Consider the following 20,866-nt stretch of genomic DNA (forward strand, 5'->3'; position numbering starts at 1 on the left):
ATAGATAGATAGATAGAGTAGATAGAGAGATAGATAATGAATGAATGAATGATGAACAGATAAATAGATATAATGAAATAAATAAAATAAAATAAAAGGTAAGGAGTTGGGGAGATGGCTTATCTTATGTGAAGAAATAGCAAGAAGCAAGTGTCACTGGACTACAGAGTATGTGGTACTATGTAAAGTGTCAGAAGAGTGGAAAAGGTTGGAAGAGGGCAGATTAGGAAGGCTTTCAACCACTGATAGAAGTTTTTATATTTGACTCTTGAGGCAATAATTTATTGAAGTAATATGGGTGACATGGTCAAGCCTTCTGCTTCAGGAAGATTATTTGACAAACTGAGTGTTAGGATAGAATGTACTGGGAAGACATTTGAAGCAGGGAGATCCGAAATAATTAGTTATTTTATAATCCAGACATGATGGAATGAGACCCGTACCCAGAATATAGCAGCATCAGAGCAGAGAAGTAAGTATATACAAGAAATGATATGAAGGTAAAATCAGCAGGGCTTGGGAACAGATGGAATATTGGGGTAGAAAGAGGGAGGAGTCAAGGCTGCCAGTTAGACTATGAGCTTGGGTGACTGGGAGAATGGTGGTACCTTCAACAAGTTAGGAATTAGAGTTTGGGGAAAGAAAGATAATGAGTTCAACATTGGATATGTTGTGTTTAAGCTGTGTAGAGGACATATAGTTTGAGATGTACAATAGACAGTTGGAGAAGTGAAACTGGATGTCAGGAAAATGGTTAAAAATGGATAAGTAGGTTTGAGAATTATCACCATAGAAGTGATATTTGATGCCATGGAAGCTAATGAGATTATCAAGTGAAAGAGAACGGTGGGATAAGAGAAAAGGGCCAGGACAACACTGAGGAGCATCCACAGTAAGCAGGCATGACCTAGTTGAAGAGCCATCAAAGGAGAGTTAGAAGAAGTTAGATAGAGAGGAGGATAACCTGGGTAGCCACAGAAACCTAGAGAGAAGACAGTGTAAAGTAGAAGACCAACAGTGTCAAAGGTGGCATGTAAGGAGGTCAAGGATGCAACCTGGAAAAAAAACCAGTAGATCTGGCAATTAAAAGATCTTTGCTCACTCTCTTTAACTCCCCATGTACCAAACTATTCCCAAAGCCTGCTCATTTTACTTTTGTAACATATCTCAAACATGCTCCTCTTCTCAACTCTGACACTGCCACCACCCCAGTGAAGGAACTCATCACTTCACCCCTGGACTACTGAAAAAGACTAATGATTGGTCTCTTTACCACAAGTCTCTCCTCAAACACATCCATCTTCCATTGAACTATTAAAGTGATTTTCTTCAAGCACAAGTCTGACCTACTCATTAAACTCCAGTGGTCTTCCAGGATCAAATATAAAGCCTTCTCTTTGAAATTCAAATCCCTTCCCAAACTACTCCCTTCTACCTTTCCAGTCTTCTTATAACTTACATCTCACCACATTTTCTGTGATCTGGTGACACTAGTCTCTTTCCTATTCCTCAAGCAAAATATTCCATCTCCCAATGCCAATCATTTTCACTAGCTCTCTTAGGTATGGAATTCTCTCCCTCCTCATCTTCATCTCCTAGTATTCCTGACCTCCTTCAAGTATCTGCTAAATCTCAATTTCCACAGGAAGTCTTTCCCTCTTGATTCTATTGCCTTTCTTCTGTGTATTATCTCCAGTTTATCTATAGCTTGTTTGTACACAATTATTTACATGTCATCTAATCTATTAGATTTTTAGCCTCTCAAAGGCAGGGGACTGTACCCCCTACATTAAGCTGAGTGCCTGACAAATAATAGGTGCTTAAAATGTTTATTGACTGACTGACTTTGTAGAGAACACTTTCAGTTGAAAGATGAGGTCAGAAGCCAGAGTGTAGAGAATTCAAGAGAGTAAGAGTAAAGGAAATAGATGCATCAATTGTAAGGAGCCTTTTCAATGAGTTTAACCATAAATAGGAGCTGAGATTATGAATGATAGCTAGCAGGGATGGTTGGATCAAGTTACTGCTTTTGACGATGGGAAAGACTTGGTCATATTTGGAGGTGGTAAGAAAAGAACAAGTCAGGAGGGAGAGGTTGAACATAATTGAGAGAGTGGGGTAATACAGATAGTAATTTGATAGAGAAGTCAAGTTAGAAATTAAATCACCAATACATACAGATAAGTGGTTTGCTTTGGCAAAGAAAAGGGCCACATCTTCATCTGAAGTGGAATAAAGACAGTCACAGTTGCAGAAGACATCTAGATGATGTGAGATAAGGAGGAGGGGAGACAGGGGAGCTCACAGTGAATGGGAGCCCTGAGAGACATGAGAATAAGGGAATAAACAGTGAGGGGAAAAACAAAGTTTGAATATTGATAAACAGGGTCAGAAACACTGAGATGGGGAAGTTATGACTAGATGGGAATTTGCTATTTATTTAGGAAAGTTCAGATGTTATTAAATCCCCAGGAGTACAACTTCAGGTTGGTCCACTCAGGGAAGGGAAGCAGAGAGGGAGAGGGAAGAGAATAAGCCTTTATTAAGTGCCTTCTATGTGCTAGCCATTGTGCTCAATACTTTATAAATTTTATCTCTTTTGATCCTTACAACAATCATGTGAAAGGGGGAAGGGAATAACCACTTATATAGCATCTACTACATGCCAGGCATGGTGCAAAGCACTTTACAAATATTATCTTCATAATAATTTACAGCAACCTAGTTACTATTATTTTCCCCATTTAATACTTGAGCTTAAATGACTTGGCCAGGGCTATACAACTAATACATGCCCAATACTGGATTTGAACTCAGGTCTTCCTGCCTCTATAACCAGTACTCTGTCCATTCCTGCTGGGCATTAGGTAACTAAGGCTATGAGACCACTTAAGGTAGCTGATGCAATGGCATTTCTCTCCTTCCCCTGCAGGAAACCTAGGTGATGAGACAAGGGGAGGGATCAAACTTCTGTATACTTGTGTGTATACATACAGACATACATACAGACATATATATGATATATATGAGCATACACATACACATATGTATACACATACACTTACACATCCATATACAAATAGAAAGCTAGGGAAAGGCTATGGTGTTGTGTCAATGTCAAAAAAAAATTCTAATTTATCTTATATAGAGAACGAGGAATTTTTTAAACAGATGATAAAATAATGGTATTTTAGTAAAAATTAATCTGATAATCATGTGTATTACTGATTGGAAGGGGGAGAGAATGCAAGGCCAAGGACAAATGAAGAGACTTTTGTAATTGTCTTGCCACATTATGATGATAGTTATGATTATTAAAATAGTAAAAACACTGTTGGAAAGGAGGAATTCATTCAAAAGACATAGTGAAAATGAATTTTTAAAATCTTGGTGACTTATGGAAGTAAAGCGATGAAACAGATATAGACAAGGACACCTCTGAGACTAGATACTGGGAAAATGATGGTGTCACAGACAAAAACAGCTGAATTTCATCTGATATTTTGTTTCATCTCAGGTTTAATTCATCATCCTTCCCAAAGCAAGTCCCCAAGAAAGTCCTTTCCCTTACTATTCTAGGTCACCACTTTCTGGTGACCTTGTTTTGGCCCACAGTCCCTGCCAAGACCAATTTCTCTGACTCCAATATGCCTGAATCTCCTTGATCTTTTTAATGTTATCCAGAATTCCATGTTCCCTAAAGAAATTCATTTCCACATATCCATATTGACAAAAAAATCTTTCAGTTAACATTTGTCAGTAGCATCCAAGGGTACAGTTGTAATACATGTATAATTTGGGAGATTATTAGACACCAAAGTGAATTATCAAACTGAACAATGAAATTGTGTCATTTTAGGTGAAATTTCCTGCTCAACACTTTCCGGATGGCTAGTTGTACATCTTTATTCCTAAGACTATACACCATAGGATTTAATAGAGGTGTGATGATGGTGTATGTCACTGTAACCAGGCGGTCCTTGTTGGAGATGTAACTGGCTGTGGGTCTCAAGTAGATGAAGGAGGCACAGCCATAGTGAATGATTACCACAGTAAGATGAGAAGCACATGTAGAGAAGGCCTTTTTCTTCCCCTCAGTTGAGGGAATTTTCAGGATAGTTCTCAAGATAGAAAAATAGGAAATGCAAATGAGGAAAAAGGGGACCACAAGCACAAGGGCTCCAAGGATAAAGATGATAAATTCATGAGTGTCTGAGTCTGTACAGGCAAGTCGAATGACAGGTGAAATGTCACAGAAGTAGTGGTTGACTTTGTTAGAATTACAAAAGGGGAGACTAAAGACCAAGTTAACCATAATTAGTGAGATGATAAAACCTAAAATGCCACAAGTGACTGACAGCTGCCCACACACCTGCCAGCTCATGAGGACTGGGTAGCGCAGAGGGTGGCAGATAGCAGCATAACGGTCGTAACCCATCACCCCAAGCAGCAGGCAGTTGGTGATAGCAAAGCCAAGGAAGAAAAACATCTGCACAGCACAATTGGTGAAGGAGATAGTCCTAAACACAGAAAGAAGGTTGATGAGCATCTTAGGCAGGATGACAATGGTGTAGAAGGTCTCAGAAACAGAAAGGACACTCAGGAAGTAGTACATTGGGGTGTGAAGTCTGTGTTCCAGGCGGATGGCAGTCACTGTGGTGATGTTCCCACACAGAATGAGCAGGTAAAGACAGAGGAACAGTGGGAAAAGCACAAGCTGCTTTTCCTGGAGGTAAGAGAAGCCCACCAACAGGAACTCATTAACCATGGTAAGATTGGCTGGAGGAATCATTTTGCTGGGAATATCCTGGGTAGAGATGGGGGGGGGGAAGGAAGCGGGGAAAATATTCAGTTCTATGGACCTTGGGAGTTAAGGGTATTTGTTCTGAATGATTTAGGTAATTGGACACACCCTGAATTGTCTGCAGTGTGGGAGAAACAATGAAAAGCTAGAGATGTGATATAGCTGCAAATAAACTAACTTAGGATATGCCTTTTATTGTCAACTGAATCAGCAATTCTTTGGACAATGCTTGATTGATTACACAGTTTCTGTATAATCATTCAAATCCACCATGAAGTTAATCTCATTCATTTTTAGAAATAGAAGATCCACATGGACTATTTTTCTTTATTTTACTTATATCCTTTGGTGTCCTTGCTATTTGTAGGAATAAAGAGCCTCAGAGTTTGGGACTTGGGGCTTGTCAGATCTGAGTATGATCTTCTCTGTGACCTTTACATGTACAGTAAGAGGAAGAGGAAAAGAAGCAGCCTCGTGAAAAGGATACAAAGAAGATTAACTGATAGAGTTTCTAATTTTTTTTTATTTTTTTTTTGTGGGGCAATGAGGGTTAAGTGACTTGCCCAGGGTCACACAGCTAATAAGTGTCAAGTGTCCGGGACTGGATTTGAACTCAGCTACTCCTGAATCCAGGGCCAGTGCTTTATCCACTGCTCCACCTAGCTGCAACCTAGACTTTCCAATTTGGAGAACATTGGCTCCAACCCAGTATGAGAGGAATATTTATGGATTTGAAAACTATTCCACATAGATCTTTCCTCCCATATATCCCTACTGATGTTTCTATGGAAAAATCCCTCCCCAACTTGAGTGAACACAGTCTGTGGTGACCCCACTAGTTTCAGACTAGCAATGTGAGAGCTGAACTGATCACATCCTCCACGTAGATGACACAGGGACTTCCTAATGAAGATAGAGCTGTTGGAGAATTCAAAGTCTACCAAGTCCAAGCATCTCATTTTATAGATAAGGAACTGAGGCTGAGAGAGGCAATATGACTTCCCAAGGTCACACAGATACTAAATGCCCTCTGACTCCAAATCAATAAAATACTATGATCCATATACAGCATATATATCCTCTTACCACCTCTATGACTTGGAATGGTCTCACACAGTTTGTACCAGCAAAGGTCCTAATACTCCAAATGTTGCTTTAAAAAAAAACTCCACTTCACCTCCCCTAGGATCTCTTTTATGATTTACCCAATCCATTTAATTCCTTTTTATCCTTAATCATAAATACATACATACATATATTTGTATGTGTGTGCATGTATGTATGTATATATGTATATCTCCATTGTTTATAACATGTATTTTCTATCACTTCGTGTATATATCTTGTCCTTTTAACTAGATGGGTAAGGCCCTTCAGGGCAAGAACTGTCTTCATGTTTACTCATTGCCCATAATCCTTTGGTCAAGTCTCTTCACATACTCAGTATAGAAAATTTATTCATTAATTGCCAAAATGAATGAACAAACGAATGAACAAATGAATGAATGAATGAATGATGGAGTAGTGGCTACCAAAAGTGTCATTATGAGGCTTTCCACTCCTACCGTCACCTACTTAGTTAAGTTCCTCATTATCTTCAACTACTACTAGACAGGTGCCTTGGTGTTCAAAGTAACAAATATAGTTTTGGTCAAAGTGAAATTCTTCAAAAAGAATGATCTCTTTAAGCTAACAGATGATTCCTCTTCCCATCTGCCTTCTATTCATTAATGGGCAATAATTTCTGACAACTTCTTTTTTTGTGTGTTTAAGGTACCACTATCCTTCCAAACACCTAGGTTTGCAACTTTGGAATCATCTTCAACTGTCTGCTTCTCCATGTCAAATTCTGTCAAATTTACCACCACAACATATCTCATATCCATCCTTTTCTTTCTACTCACACAGCCACCAATCCAGCCTAATCACCTATCTCCTGGACTATTTCAATAATCTCCAAATTGATTTCTCTGCCTATAGTCTCATACATCTTTAACCCATTCTACACAGAGCTGGCAACGTGTCATTCCTAAATCACAGGTCTTCATCATGTCATTTTCCTTTTTTAAGGAGAGAGGAGAGAAAGAGAGAGAGAAAGAGAGACATAGAGACAGAGAGAGACAGAGAGAGAGAGAGAGAGAGAGAGAGAGAGAGAGAGAGAGAGAGGAGATGGCTTATTAGCTTAATTTTATAGACCACCAAGAGAGACAATTTCTTGAATGAGTCCATCCCCCAGAGTCTCAACCAACTAATCATTCAATTTGCTTTTTGCATCTATCAGCAAAGGTGCCACTAGGCATCCTTATACTCCTTAGGGGAGCTACCCCTCATAGTGCCTCTTAATAGTGGCACTACATCCTGTTTTGTTAGCTTGGTTGAAAATCTCATTAAATTGATCAATGACCTCTTCTGATTAATTTCCATATATTAATTGCACATTTAAAAAACTACAAAGACCTTCAATGAATTTCATGGTGTATATAGATATTTGATGAGTTCATTTAGCCCTTATTTGGAGGAATACTCTGAAGTATTAATGTGCTAAAAAAAAATTGCTACTTTTCAACTCTACTTAACCGTTTGCACATGAGGTCGTCCTTAGTGAATTTTTAAGGGGGAGTAATGCATAGTAGTGTGCAATACCCTTAAATTACCAAAAGAAGCAATTGTCCTTGAAAGGGAAAAAGAAAGTGGAGCTAATAATGATGGTAGAGGCAGCAACCCAGCTAAATCTCCCAAAATTCTCCTCCACATCAATTTTAAGATAACAACTCAAATTAAATTTTGGAGGCAGCCAAGTCCATAAAAGGTCAGAATGAGACATTTTTCCCAGCCCAAACAACGTAGGAGATAATCATGAGAAAACTGTGAAATGGGGTAAGTATCTTTCAGAGTGCATAGGTGGGAACACCAGAAGTGGGGATAATACCAATAGTGGGCCGTGAAGACAACAACAATAGAGGAGCTTTTAATTCTCTTTTTAGAAGCTTTCATTCCATGAGATGATAAAAGGGGATGAAAAAAATAATCAGAAGGAGATTACAGGACACTTTTCTGAAAATAGGTACAGGAACTGACACTGCCTAGCAACTGCCCATACAAAGTTTCTAGGTCTACAGTTCTACAGCAATAAGGAGTGCTGTGTGGTTGATCATAAGGGACCTTGCTCATGAGTTTCAAAGCAAGGGGAAGCACTAATACTTGCAGATGCAGGAAATAGGAGACCTGGTCATAGTTCCAGGGCCATGAGGAACACTTGCACTTGTGGCTACATGGAGTGAGGGAGTAAGGCCCCTTCCTGTATAAAGAAAGACCAGAGTGCAGGTCAACAGAATAGTTACCGTATTTCTACCTAGATAATACCACCTTAGAAGCACCAAAAACTTCCAAATAACAGAACTAGTTATGAAAACAGCAACACAAAAAAAGACTGAAAGTTGGGACAGTTCTCCCTACCCTAAGGTAAGTAGAACCTTAGATTAACATAAAGTTCAAAGTTACTAAATTGGCTGGAAAATAAGAAAACAATAACAACAAAAACAACCTGGACCACACTACAAGAGTGTCAGAGAAGACCAAGACACAAACACAGAAGACATGTGAAACAGCGACATGCAAAACCTTAAATTAAAAAATTCAAATGGAAACAAGCTCAACAAGAATTTTTGAAAGATTTAAAGAAATAAGAGTAGTAGAGGGAAAATTGGAAAAAGAAATGAGTGTTACCAAAAAAAAAATGATGAAAATGATGAAAAGAGAATCAACAACTTGGTAAAAGAGGCACAAAAATACTAATGAAAATAAGACCTTCAAAAACCAAAATTGACCAAATGATAAAAGATACAAAAATTTACTGAAAGAAATTTCATGAATAAAATAATTGTGAAAATTAGAAGTGGGGAAGTAGAAGCTAATGACTCCATGAGACATCAAACAATAAAACAAAGACAAAAGAAATTTAAAAAGAAGAAAATGTGAAATAACTCATCAGAAAAACAACAGATATGGAAAATATGTCAAGGAAAGATCATTTAAGAAATATTGAACTACTTGTAAACTATGATAAACAAAACAGCCTAGGCATCATGCTTCAAGAAATTTTAAAGGAAATTGTCATATCTTAGAACCAGGGGTAAAATAGAAATTAAAAGGATCTATCAATCACTTCCTAAAATATTTTAAAATGAAAACTCTCAGGAACATTATAGCCAAATTCTGGAGCTACTAGTTCCAGGAGAAAATATTTTAAGCAACCAGAAAGAAACATTTTAATATTCTAGAGCCATGGTCAAAATTTTTCCAGGATTTAGCAGCTTCCACATTAACACAGATGACTCATAATATGATATTCCAGAAGTGCTAAGGAGCCTATGATTATAACCAAGAATAAGCTATTCAGCAAAACAGAGTATAATCCTTCCAGGGGGGAAATGGATATTTAATAAAATAGAGGACTTTCAAGCATTCCTGATGAGAAGACCAGAGCTGATTATAAAATCTGACTTTCAAATACAAGACTCAAGAGAAGCTATAAAATGGTACACATGAAAGAGAAATCACAAGGGATTTAATAAGGTTAAACTGTTTGCATTCCTCTAACGGAAGATGATAAATGTTACTCCTAAGAACTTTATCATTATTAGGTCATGAGTCTAAGTCTATTACATTGGGATGATTTTTAAAATGTAGGGGTGGGAAAGAGGAGGCATTAGAGTAAGGGGGAAGAGATAGGAAGAATGGAAAAAATTATCTCACATGAAAGAGGTACACAAGGAAGAGCTTTTACAATGGAGGGGGAAATGGGTTTGGTGGTGGTGAGAAATGCTTGAACTTCATTCTCATCAGAATTGGTTCAAAGAGGGAAGAGATGGTAGATAGATAGATAGATAGATAGATAGATAGATAGATAGATAGATAGATAGATAGATAATGGGTACATATAGAAAGATACACGAAAATATGTATATACACATATACATATACATCTGTATATTCAATTTGGTATGGAAATCTACATTACGCAGCAGGGAAGTAGGAAGGAAAGGAAATAAGGGAAGGGGGAGTGACAAAAGAGAGATCTGAGGAGTAACAGGATAAAAAGAGAGAAAAGGATAAACAAAAAATAGGAGAGAGGAATATGCGCAGTAATTATAACTGTAAATGTAAATGGGATGTACATAGCCATAAAACAGAAGCAGAGAGCAGAACAAATTAGAAATCAGAATCCAACAATATGTTATTTGCAAGAGACACCCTTGAAATAGAAAGACACATACAGACTTAAAATAAAGGGCTGGGGAAACTAGGTGGCACAGTGGATAGAGCACCAGCCCTGGATTCAGGAGGACCTGAGTTCAAATCCAGCCTGAGACACTTGACACTTACTAGCTGTGTGACCCTGGGCAAGTCACTTAACCCCAATTGCCTCACCAAAAAATAAAAATAAATAAAGGACTTAAATAAAAAAGACACGGATAGCATCATGGTCTCAGCCAAGCAAAAGCAAAAAACAGCCCTAATTAAAAGAGATAATCAGGGAAACTACATTTTGTTAAAGGCACCACAGACAATGAATTAATATTTTTTAAAAAGTTATAGTGAGTTTCTCTGATAAGGGGCTCCTTTCTCAAATGTATAGGGAACTGAGTCAAATTTATAAAAATAAGAGCCATTCTCCAATTAATCAATGGTCAAAGGATATGAACAGGCAGTTTTCAGAAGAAATCAAAGATATCTACAGTCATTAGAATAAAATGCTCTAAATATCTATTGATTAGAGAAATGCAAATTAAAAGAATTTCAAAGTACCATCTCACACTTATCATAAATTACAAATGCTGTGGTGGTGGGGCATGAAAGAAAATAGGTACATTAATGAACTTTTGGTGGAATTGTGAACTTGTTCAACCATTCTGGAGAGCACTTTGGAACTATGCCTGAAGTATTATAAAACTTACTGACTGGAAGGTGAGGAAGTGGTCAAGGGGACCAGAATATGATACAGGTTTAACACACAAATAAAAGAGTGATGAATATTTTAAGCAGATAGGTTTTAATTTTTTTAAATTAACACTATCAACACTTCCACTAAGATCCTCTTCTGATGCTTCCTTGTAGCATGGAGGTGAACATGAGTCCTTAAAAGCTATGTTAATGCAATGTAAATTCTGATGATGGACTCAATGATAGACTGTATATCTATTATTACAAGTAAATCCTGGGGGCAGCTATGGTGGTATCATGGATAAAGCACCAGCCCTGGATTTAGGAGGACCTGAGTTCAAATCCAGTCTCAGACACTTGACACTTACAAGCTGTGTGACCCTGGGAAAGTCACTAAACCCTCATTGTCCTGCAAAAAACAAACAAAAACAAACAAACAAAAAAAAAAAAACAAGTAAATCCTACATAACTTCTAAAATCAAGTAATAGAGTGATTCTAATCTATACCTGTGCAGGGAATGATCACATTTCCAACATTACTGGTCCTTGAAACTTTGAAGTATTAAGATTCTTAGGAAATAACCATTTTGGGGGGCTCACTGGATAAAAAGATCTGATTATTTTGGGGGGACAGGGCAATAAGGGTTAACTGACTTGCCCAGGATCACACAGCTAGGAAGTGTCAAGTGCCTGAGGCCAGATTTGAATTCAGGTCCTCCTGAATCCAGAGCTGGTGCTTTATCCACTGAGCCACCTAGTTGCCCCCAAGATCTGATTCTTTTTGTAAGTTATCATGCAATAGGAAATACCCAGTAAGTGAGGGCTTTATTAGGAGAAAAAGGAATAAGGATATGATAGTCTCCATGTACTGCCCTGGTTAGACCTCCTCTAGACTAGGGTAAGTACTATAAAGGAACATTAGCCAGAAATAAGATTGCAAAGAGGAACATAGAAGTCATATACAAACTATCCCAAAGATCAAGGGAACATATTTTATAAATAAATTACAAATTGTATCATATCTTAACTAAAATTCACATCCTGGTAATATGTGCCAAATCGAGAAAACCTATCTAGGTGCTGCTTGTCACAGTTCTGGTCCTGTGATGTCAATTCCAGACACTAAAGAGACCTCCAAGGTTCCAGACCAGAAGAACATCAAAAAGATTTGAGAATTTAATTCTTTGAGAATGACTTTGAAGTTTTACCAATCACTTTGAGATGATTTGGATATGTTAATGAACTAATCTCAAGGTGGCACAGATAGGACTTGGTCTGTTTCCCAAAAAATCCCTATAATGAGACCTCAAACTCCTCCCTACTCCCAGCATTCTCCATCTCCATTGGGTCCATGCTGCTGAATGTCCTCAACTCTAATCCATGGTTATGTAAGTGATATTCTCTGTCTCTCCCTCTTTACCCTCTTCTCCATGCTACCATCCCATTCTCTGGCCCCATGCCTTTCATTTTTCACTTTAAACACTTGCCTCTGCCTTTCTGGGCTTTTTGTCCCCATATCTTCTATTTTTAAATAAAGTATAATTACCATCCCATTTCCCACTGCCAATCATGGTCTTTCCTGGCAAGAACCCAAAGAACTATGCATGCCTGATCCCACTTCATAAATTATCAATTCAATTTCTAACCATGAAAAACTAGAAACAATGCAGAGTGTGACACTATAATTTAGTAGAAAGAATAGGAAATATGAAGTGTTATATTCTGCTTTCTATTCAAGCCCTGTGCTAATGGGCTTCCTCCAGATACATGTACTGATTCCACATGACTATACTGTTGTAACTTATGTTTCCAGTTAGCATAAACCTAGGTTCTTTTTTTCTCCTTGTTTTCAGAGGACTAAGATATAGAATTTCATCCTAGTCAAATGAAATCATTACTGCTTTATAAATAGGGAGGTGGATGCCTGGGGAAAGGTCTATACATTTTTTTGTTTGTTTGTTTGTTTGTTTTGGTTGAGCAATGAGGGTTAAGTGACTTGCCCAAGGTCACACAGCTAGTAAGGGTTAAGTGTCTGAGGCCAGATTTGAACTCAGGTCCTCCTGACTCCAGGGCCGGTGCTCTATCTACTGCACCACCTAGCTGCCCTCATCTACACATTTTTAAAAGGAGACCTATATTCCTTGGCTTCCATTAAGCCTCAGCAAGTCTCACTTTCTATAAGAAGCCTTCTGCAGTGCTCCTTAGACTCGGTGGCTTCCCTCAGAGACTATGCTCAGTTTGTCCTGCCTCTATCTTTTTGGTACCTATTTCTTTGCTTATTGTCTCCCCCATTAGACCTTAAGTGCTTTAAAAGAAGAGAACTAGTCTTTGTTGTGTTCCTTGTATTCCCAGGCTTAGCTCATTGCCTGACACATAGATGATGTTTGATTTAGAATCATTTGATGGACTATTGTGGTTGATTACTATTGTGGTCCTTTTGTAAATGTAAGTAAACAGACAAAAGGAAAATAGGAAGTACCAAAAACAATTAAATTATTGAGATTTCACTAAGATTATATTGTCTTTTAAAGCTGGAATATTATAATAAATAATAAAATAGAATTATATGTAATGATATTTAAATAATAATAAAATTTCAATTGCAAAGTATAATTTGTATTTCATTGTTTTATTTGAGATTTTCTTATTTAGTTTATTCATATTTGTTCAAATTGGAATTAAGTTTAAAATAAAAATATTTTCTTTAAAAAGACAATTGAGGAAAAGAAAGATCTGTAGTACCTTGTTAAATGAAGACAGAAATAATTATTAATCATTGTTTCATTCAGTTTCCTGACATTTATTACCTGTTGCACATGTCATTTCATCCCTAGTAGAATATAGACCCCTTGAAAGCAGGGCAATGTTGTTCTTTTTTTTCTTTTTACATACCATATCTAGTATTCTGTTTTGTATATACTCTCTAGTCAAACGAGATAATAGTAGTAAAGTATTAGCACAGTGCCCAGCATAAAGTAAGCAATATATAAATGTTAGCAATTATTGTTGTATTATTATTATTATTATATACTGTGCATAATATCTTATATCTGACTACTGCCTTTTTTGATAATTTCTTTCTCTACAAAGTCTTCCTCTCTGTGGCCCTTCTCTATGTTCGTACAGCCACCACTCTAGTCATGCCATTAGTACTTTCAAGCCATAGACCATTACAATAGGCTTTCGAATTGGTTTCTCCTCCTTCAAGTGTCTCCCCATATCCAGTCTATCGACCACACAATTGCCAAAGTGATTTGCCTAGAGGGAAAGTCTGCCTGTGTCATCTGGTCCCAAAATGTCATGAACTCCAGTGGCTTCCTATTACCTGTTTGCCATTCAAAGTTCTTTGCAACCTGACCCCTTCCTTACCTTCTCAGTGTTTTCACACACAACTCACCTGGGCTTCTCCATCTCCCATTGCACTGGCTATTCCCCAAGCCTGTAGTGATCTGCTCTTCATCTAGATCTCTTGACATCTCTGGCTTCCTTTACAACAACACAAATGCTGGCTTCTAGAAGAGGCTTTTCTGGATCCCCCATGGAGATGCAGTTTCCCCTCTAGGCTTACATTTCTTTATTCTGTGTATATCATGTAAGTATATATGTGTGTGTATGAATATGTTCTATATGTAAATATATGTATGTATATGTATATATTATATTTCTAGATATGAGTTATATATATACATACTGCAGGTATATGTGTATATATGTATTATGAATATTATATGGATTTATGTTGATGTATAAATGTGTATGTATATATACATTTTTACATGTATTTATTAACATGCTATTTTCCCCTTTAGTTTGTATGTTCCTTCAGGGCAGGATTTTTTAAAGCATGTGTTTTGGTCTTTCTTTTTATTCCTGGACATTATCACTGTGCCTGGCACTTTGTAAAAAATGCTTATTGATTCATTTAATGGCTAATCAGTTGATTAAATGATAATGGAATGAATTCAAGGCAGCTAAGTCAGGGCAATGAATAGAGTGCTGAACCTGGACTCAGGAAAAACTGAGCTCAAATCCAGCATCAGACACCTATTAGCTGGGCAAGTCACTTGCCCTCAATCAGCCTTAGTTTCCTCATCTGTTAAATGGAATAATTATCAGCACCTACCTCCCAGTATTGTTGTGAAGAGCAAACAAGTCAACATGTGAAGTGATTTTCAAACCTTAGAGTACTACATAATGATAGCTATTGGGGGCAGCTAGGTGACACAGTGGATAAAGCACCAGTCCTGGATTCAGGAGGACCTGAGTTCAAATCCGGATTCCAACACTTGACACTTACTAGCTGTGTGACCCTGGGCAAGTCACTTAACCCCAATTGCCTCACCAAAAGAATAAATAAATAAATAATGATAGCCATCATTATTATACAGTTATAACTAATTGCCTAGATAGCTCTAACTTGTGATTTTTCTTTTTTAACCAAACTATTGACATTTAAAAATTACTTTTTAAAAAAATCTGTCCATTTTCAAACTTCTGGATCACCTCTCAGAAATAAACTGTTTGCTAAGATTGTACACAATTCTAAATAAAACAATTTATTTTCATTTTTCTAGGATTCTAGGATTTCTGTTTTTCAGCTAAATTCACTGAGACTGAGAGAAATTAAATAATTTAACAAAGCTAAGGCTTATTAGTCAATGGTGGAACCAGGATATAATATGGGTTTTCTCATTCCCATTTCCTATATTCTCACAACAGAGCTAGGAACTATAGGTACTTACCTTGTGAGTACAACCTCTACACGTTCTGTTCCCAGGGAGATTTAAGTCCATCTTGCTACTGGCTAAAAGGCTAAATGACTGATTAATGACAGACTTGATGTTTAAGTTGCTTCTGTGACTTTCCTTGGCCCACTGGGTTCCTTTTCCTCTCCTTTCCTGTTCTTCATCCGTATATTGGCTCTGTAGCAGATCCATCCCCTGAATGAGAATAGGAAAGTGAGGTCCAAGGAGAGCAAGACTTTCTAGATAGGAACATGGTCATGTTGTAAACCTACTTCTCCATCACCTTCACTGACTCTTTCCTTTTAAAAAATATATAGGGCAGCTAAATGGCGCAGTGGTAAAGCAGTGGCCCTGGATTCAGGAGTACCTGAGTTCAAATCCGGCCTCAGACACTTGATACTTACTAGCTATGTGACCCTGGGCAAGTCACTTAACCCTCATTGTCCTGCAAAAAATTAAATATATATATATATATATATATATATATATATATATATATATATGCACTGGGATTCCATGATTTCCTTATTGTGGCTTTTTAATACAATGGGGAGGAGAGTGGGAAGGGGTTGCAATTAGGGATCAATGCATTTCAGACTAGTGCTGAAAGAGAAGCCATCTCCGGAAAGTAAGATACAGATTTTTTGAAGTAGGAAAGGGGTAAGAGGAGGGGAGTATGGACTTGTAGAGACAGAGAGATTTCTATACACCAAAATGAGGGTTGTGGAGGCATGCAGATAGTTTGGAAAAAAAGGGGCAACAAAAGAGGTTGCAGTTGCAAAAAGAGGTTAATAAGGCAACTTGCCTAAAAGATAGAAGGAGGTCTGAGATAGAAGAATGGAAAAGGATATAGTATCCTTTGGATACAGAAGAGATTCTAAGGTGGGGTGGGGGGCACAAAATGTTTACAATTCTCCTATACATCTTCCCTTCTTGCCTTCCTGCTTCACCACCCCCTATCTTGGCCCCATTATCACCCAGCCCCCTCTACTCCTCTAACTTCCTTAAAGCATGTTATGCCCCTCTCTACTATTCATTATCATATAATTTCCTCTCCTTATTTGCCGAGTGACTATGGAAAAGCAGATCATAGCTCATAGGAGACCTGAAATGAAATGATTAAACCAGTATGTATGAGTTTTGCTATCCCAATCCCCTTAGTCAGAAGTCATGTTAAAAGTTAAAAGTATCTTCATCATCAACCCCAAATAAAAAACTCCAAGATCATGTCTTAGGTCCCACCTCAAATAGAAGAGTTGGAGACCATTGGCATTGGTGCACTATCTCTCAGGTTCTGCTATATCTATTCCAGGAATCTCCCAACTAAAATTCTCCATCAGAATCTCCAATTTCCATATGCTCTATGGGTGCCTCCATATACCCAGGGACATATGGCCTAAAATAAGGAGACCCACATCATTTCAGATGTGCTTACATTCTACTAGTTTCACCCTATTTCCTTGTGCAGGGTCCCTTCGGTCTCCTCTCCATGGACATTTCTTCAATCTCTTGTCCCAGTGAGCATCATTAATGGATTTTTGTCTCTAAGTTCTAATACCCAAATCTTTAGTAGTAATTTTGTTGTCATGACCCCAGAGGGTTATAACTACACTACATTGACACAGGTCCTTCCACCTAAATTACTTAATAGAATCCAATGAGGACTACCACATCTGGGACAGTGACTTTAAAGCTCTATTGCCCAAATTGAAGAAATCAGGTCATTCATATAGAGAATTTCCTGGTCTGCTCTCCATGGTTCCCTGTGGGCTCATTAAAAAGCTGGCAACTGGTAGGGCCCTTCAATAGGAAAAACAACAACAACAACAACAACAACAACAACAACAGTTCACCTACTTCAGGTTTCCCTGCTCCCAAATCCCTACTTTTGTACTATCAAGAAAAAACATAGAAGTAATTGGGTTGGTCTCTGTCACCTCACTTCTTTCCCCATTTCATGTCTCTGCCTCCAAAGAGGAGTAAATTATGAGGGCTCAAAGACAACTTAGACTAGCAAAGACAGAAACAACTCAATATTTATAGAAATATAAAAACCCTATATTTGTAGAAATGATGGGCAAGATTAGAGAGGAGAAGGGAATGGGATCATGGGATGTCAGTCATAGAGGAACCATGGAAGTGTTAGAAAATGCCTTCCTTTGACTCAGAGAGCTGAATAGTTCAGTGACCAGGCAACTTTTCATGAGTATTTATTTAGCTTCAGGAAAAATCTCAAAGGGATATTCCTGCTGGGATCAGGAAGGGCCCCATTTATCTCCTACTCCTATAGGCATCAAGACAAAGGTTATAGGTCATAAGAACATCAAAGATGAGTTTTAAGAACAAAGATCCCAGTTCCATTTGAAAAAGGATGGGTAAAACAGCTGGTACTACAGCCACAGATAGAGACTGTGGCTAAAACGAAAGCCAGCCTTCACTGGTGCTTTCTTGTCTCTATAGAGAGAGGGGGGCCTTAGGCTGTGTGTATGCCCTATACTATGGGAGTATGCAAGGTATTACATCATTCTTTTGGATGAGTCAGGCTGACTCTGCAATCTACTGGAATACCATGGTTCAGTGGAAAGAGCATTAGTCATTAAATCCAAAGAGCAGATTTTAAGTCACAGTTCATTTGCTGAGGCATTTATATACCCCTAGGCAAGGCCTTGAAACATTTGGAACCTCATCTTCTTCAGCCATAAAGTAAAAGTAATAAAATTCACGTTAATTATATCATAGGATGGTAGCAAATGTTTTTTAAAGCTAAATTACTAAAAAGAAAAAAATATGAGTTATTATTAACTCACTCCTTATTGCAGCAAATGCTTAAGTCTGTACCAGGAGGCCTTTTTATAAGAATTCCTCACAGCAAAGCTCTGGCACAGTAAATGCAAGATTTGGTTTGATTGTTCAGCATCTTCAACTATGTTTATTTTGGTACGATCCTCGTGGCCAGAATGAGTCTCTCCTTCCTGCACAGAATATCTGTATACTTTTTCATTCTCAGGTCACTGGCAAAAATCCATCTTCTGCAGCAACTTTAAATTATTCTCTCTTTTACAATGATGCAATGGACTTGGATTCAGGCCTCATGTCCTAGCTCTACCACTGACAGAATGACAAAATAACTCCTCTGAATCTGTTTCCTCATCTGTAAAATGGAGTATTAATCCTCCCCTACCTTCTACATCATAAAAGTTATCTTGGGGCAGCTAGGTGCCGCAGTGGATAGAGCACTGGCCCCGAATTCAGGAGGACCTGAGTTCAAATCCGCTTCAGACACTTAACACTTACTAGCTGTGTGACCCTGGGCAAGTCACTTAACCCCAATTGCCTCACCCCCCAAAAAAGTTATCTTAATTATCAAATGAAAAGTGTGTAAAAACATTTAATAAAGTATACAGCTCTGTAGAAATGGAAATAAAGCATGCATTCTCAGTCTCTGAGGCATGTTTTACTCTGATCTCCTTTCTTCCCCCAATATCAGATGTCATATGAACACTGAACTTCTATACTCTACTCAAGGTAGTCCTGTCAGAGTATGCTTTATTCACCTGTCAAGTGGAGCCATGCTGTTGTGAGATTAAAATTGGATATTAGATCATAAATCTACCCTACTTAACCTTTCCCTTAATTTATCTCCCAGACTAGTAAATGGAAGAAGCTTCTGGTTTTCTAGATAGAGCTTTTATTGTATGGTAGTCACAAGGTGATGTTGATTAGAAGGATAGGAAAATAGAAATACAATACAAATCGTCTTAAGTCTAGGCTTAGTCTATATTCTGTATAAAACTCACCAAAAAACCGAAGGCCACCTTTGGGGAGAGGGACTGAGTCAAGTGCGTGCTGTTAACCGAGAGCCGGGCCGAGTCAAACTCCAGTCCGCGTCTGTCTGAGTAGTGCAGCCAGGAGACCAGCGGAGCAGGAAAAAAGGCTCCACTTCCGTTCTCTCCTTGCCTTTTAAGTTTGCACCCCAGAAGTCGAGTGCTCAGCAGGCAAGCTGGCGTGCGTCGCAGGCGGACTGGTGTGGTCCTAAAAAAAAACTGGCGTCTCTCCATTATCTAACCGACTGTTAAAACTTTTTACCACATTGTAGAAGTCTTAGACATCAGATACCAAGACATCCCACATAAACCCTGCATTGGGGGTCTGGTATATGCTTATTATGTATACACTAGTTGGCCCACAGTCAACAAGGCTAATCTGTCTGATTCCAATATGCCTGCAAATCTTTACATTTTTTAACGTTATCTAGACTTCTAGATACTTAATAGAGAAGCATTTCCATATATTTACATTGACCAAAAAAATCATTTAGGTAACTTTTTTTTAATAATAGCAAAAAATTTGGGGGTGACTAGGTGGAGCAGTGAATAAAGCACTGGCCCTGGATTCAGGAGTACCTGAGTTCAAATCCAGCCTCAGACACTTGACACTTACTAGCTGTGTGACCCTGGGCAAGTCACTTAACCCCCATTGCCCTGCAAAAAAATAAATAAATAATAGCAAAAAAATTCAATTATAATACATGTATAATTAGGAGCCATATTCAGCATGAAAACTGAATTATTAAAGGGACCTATGAAATTATATCATTTTAGATGAAATTTCCTGCCCAACTATTTCCTGATAGCCTGTTGTACATCCTATTCCTGATTCTGTGCATCATGGGATTTAACAGAGCTGTGATGATGGTTTATGTCACTATGACCATCTGGTCCTTGTTGAAAATATAGCTGACTATGGAACTCAGGTAGATGAAGAGGCATAGCCATAGTGAATGACTATCACAGTAAGATGAGAACCACAGTTAGAGAAAGACTTTTTCTTCCCCTTAGTTGAGAGAAATCTTTGGGATAGTTGCAGGATATAGAGATAGGAAGTGCCAATGAAGGAAAAGAGGACCACAAGAACAAGGACCCCACAGATGATGATGACCAGAACAGAAGCCAGGAAAGCAGTAAGCACACCTCTCCTTAGATTATACCACTTTGGAAGAACTGAAAACTAACGGACCCCCTAGAACTAGCTCTGAAAACAACAGCACAAATGCAACCATGATTAAAAGGAAAGCAGAAAGCTGGGAAATGATTTTAAAGGAAGTGTTTCTGATAAAGGCCTCATTTCTCAAATACATAGAGAACTGAGTCAAAATTATAAGAACACAAGCCATTCTCCAATCAACAAATTGTCAAAGGATATGAACAAGTGGTTTTCAGATGAAGAAATTAAAGCTATCTATAGTCATTAAAATGCTCTAAATCACTATTGATTAGAAAATGCATATTAAAACTCTGAGACACCACCTCATACCTATCAGATTGGTTAATAAGATAGAAAAGAAAAATCATAAATACTGGAGAAGATGTAAGAA

General features: G+C 37.9%; 1 protein-coding gene across 1 annotated transcript; it reads right to left on the bottom strand.

The window, feature by feature from the left end:
- Nucleotides 1-3,850: 3,850 nt before the first annotated feature.
- Nucleotides 3,851-15,684, bottom strand: LOC122754736 (olfactory receptor 10R2-like). Its single transcript, XM_044003206.1, has 2 exons — nucleotides 15,490-15,684; nucleotides 3,851-4,807 (listed from the first exon to the last, which is right to left on the bottom strand). Exons 1-2 carry the CDS (start codon nucleotides 15,682-15,684, stop codon nucleotides 3,851-3,853), a joined length of 1,152 nt encoding a protein of 383 aa, XP_043859141.1.
- Between the last annotated feature and the right edge of the window lie 5,182 nt (nucleotides 15,685-20,866).

Source organism: Dromiciops gliroides, chromosome 4 (genome assembly GCF_019393635.1).
Source record: "Dromiciops gliroides isolate mDroGli1 chromosome 4, mDroGli1.pri, whole genome shotgun sequence".
NCBI lineage: Eukaryota > Metazoa > Chordata > Mammalia > Microbiotheria > Microbiotheriidae > Dromiciops > Dromiciops gliroides.

What these genes read in the sequence shown, in the direction of transcription:
- LOC122754736 (XM_044003206.1), bottom strand. Translation starts at nt 15,684, where the DNA reads ATGGATCTGCTACAGAGCCAATATACGGATGAAGAACAGGAAAGGAGA. An exon ending in GTAGAGGTTGTACTCACAAG is followed by an intron (nt 4,808 to 15,489) that starts GTAAGTACCTAT and finishes ATCTCTACCCAG; the next exon opens with GATATTCCCAGCAAAATGAT.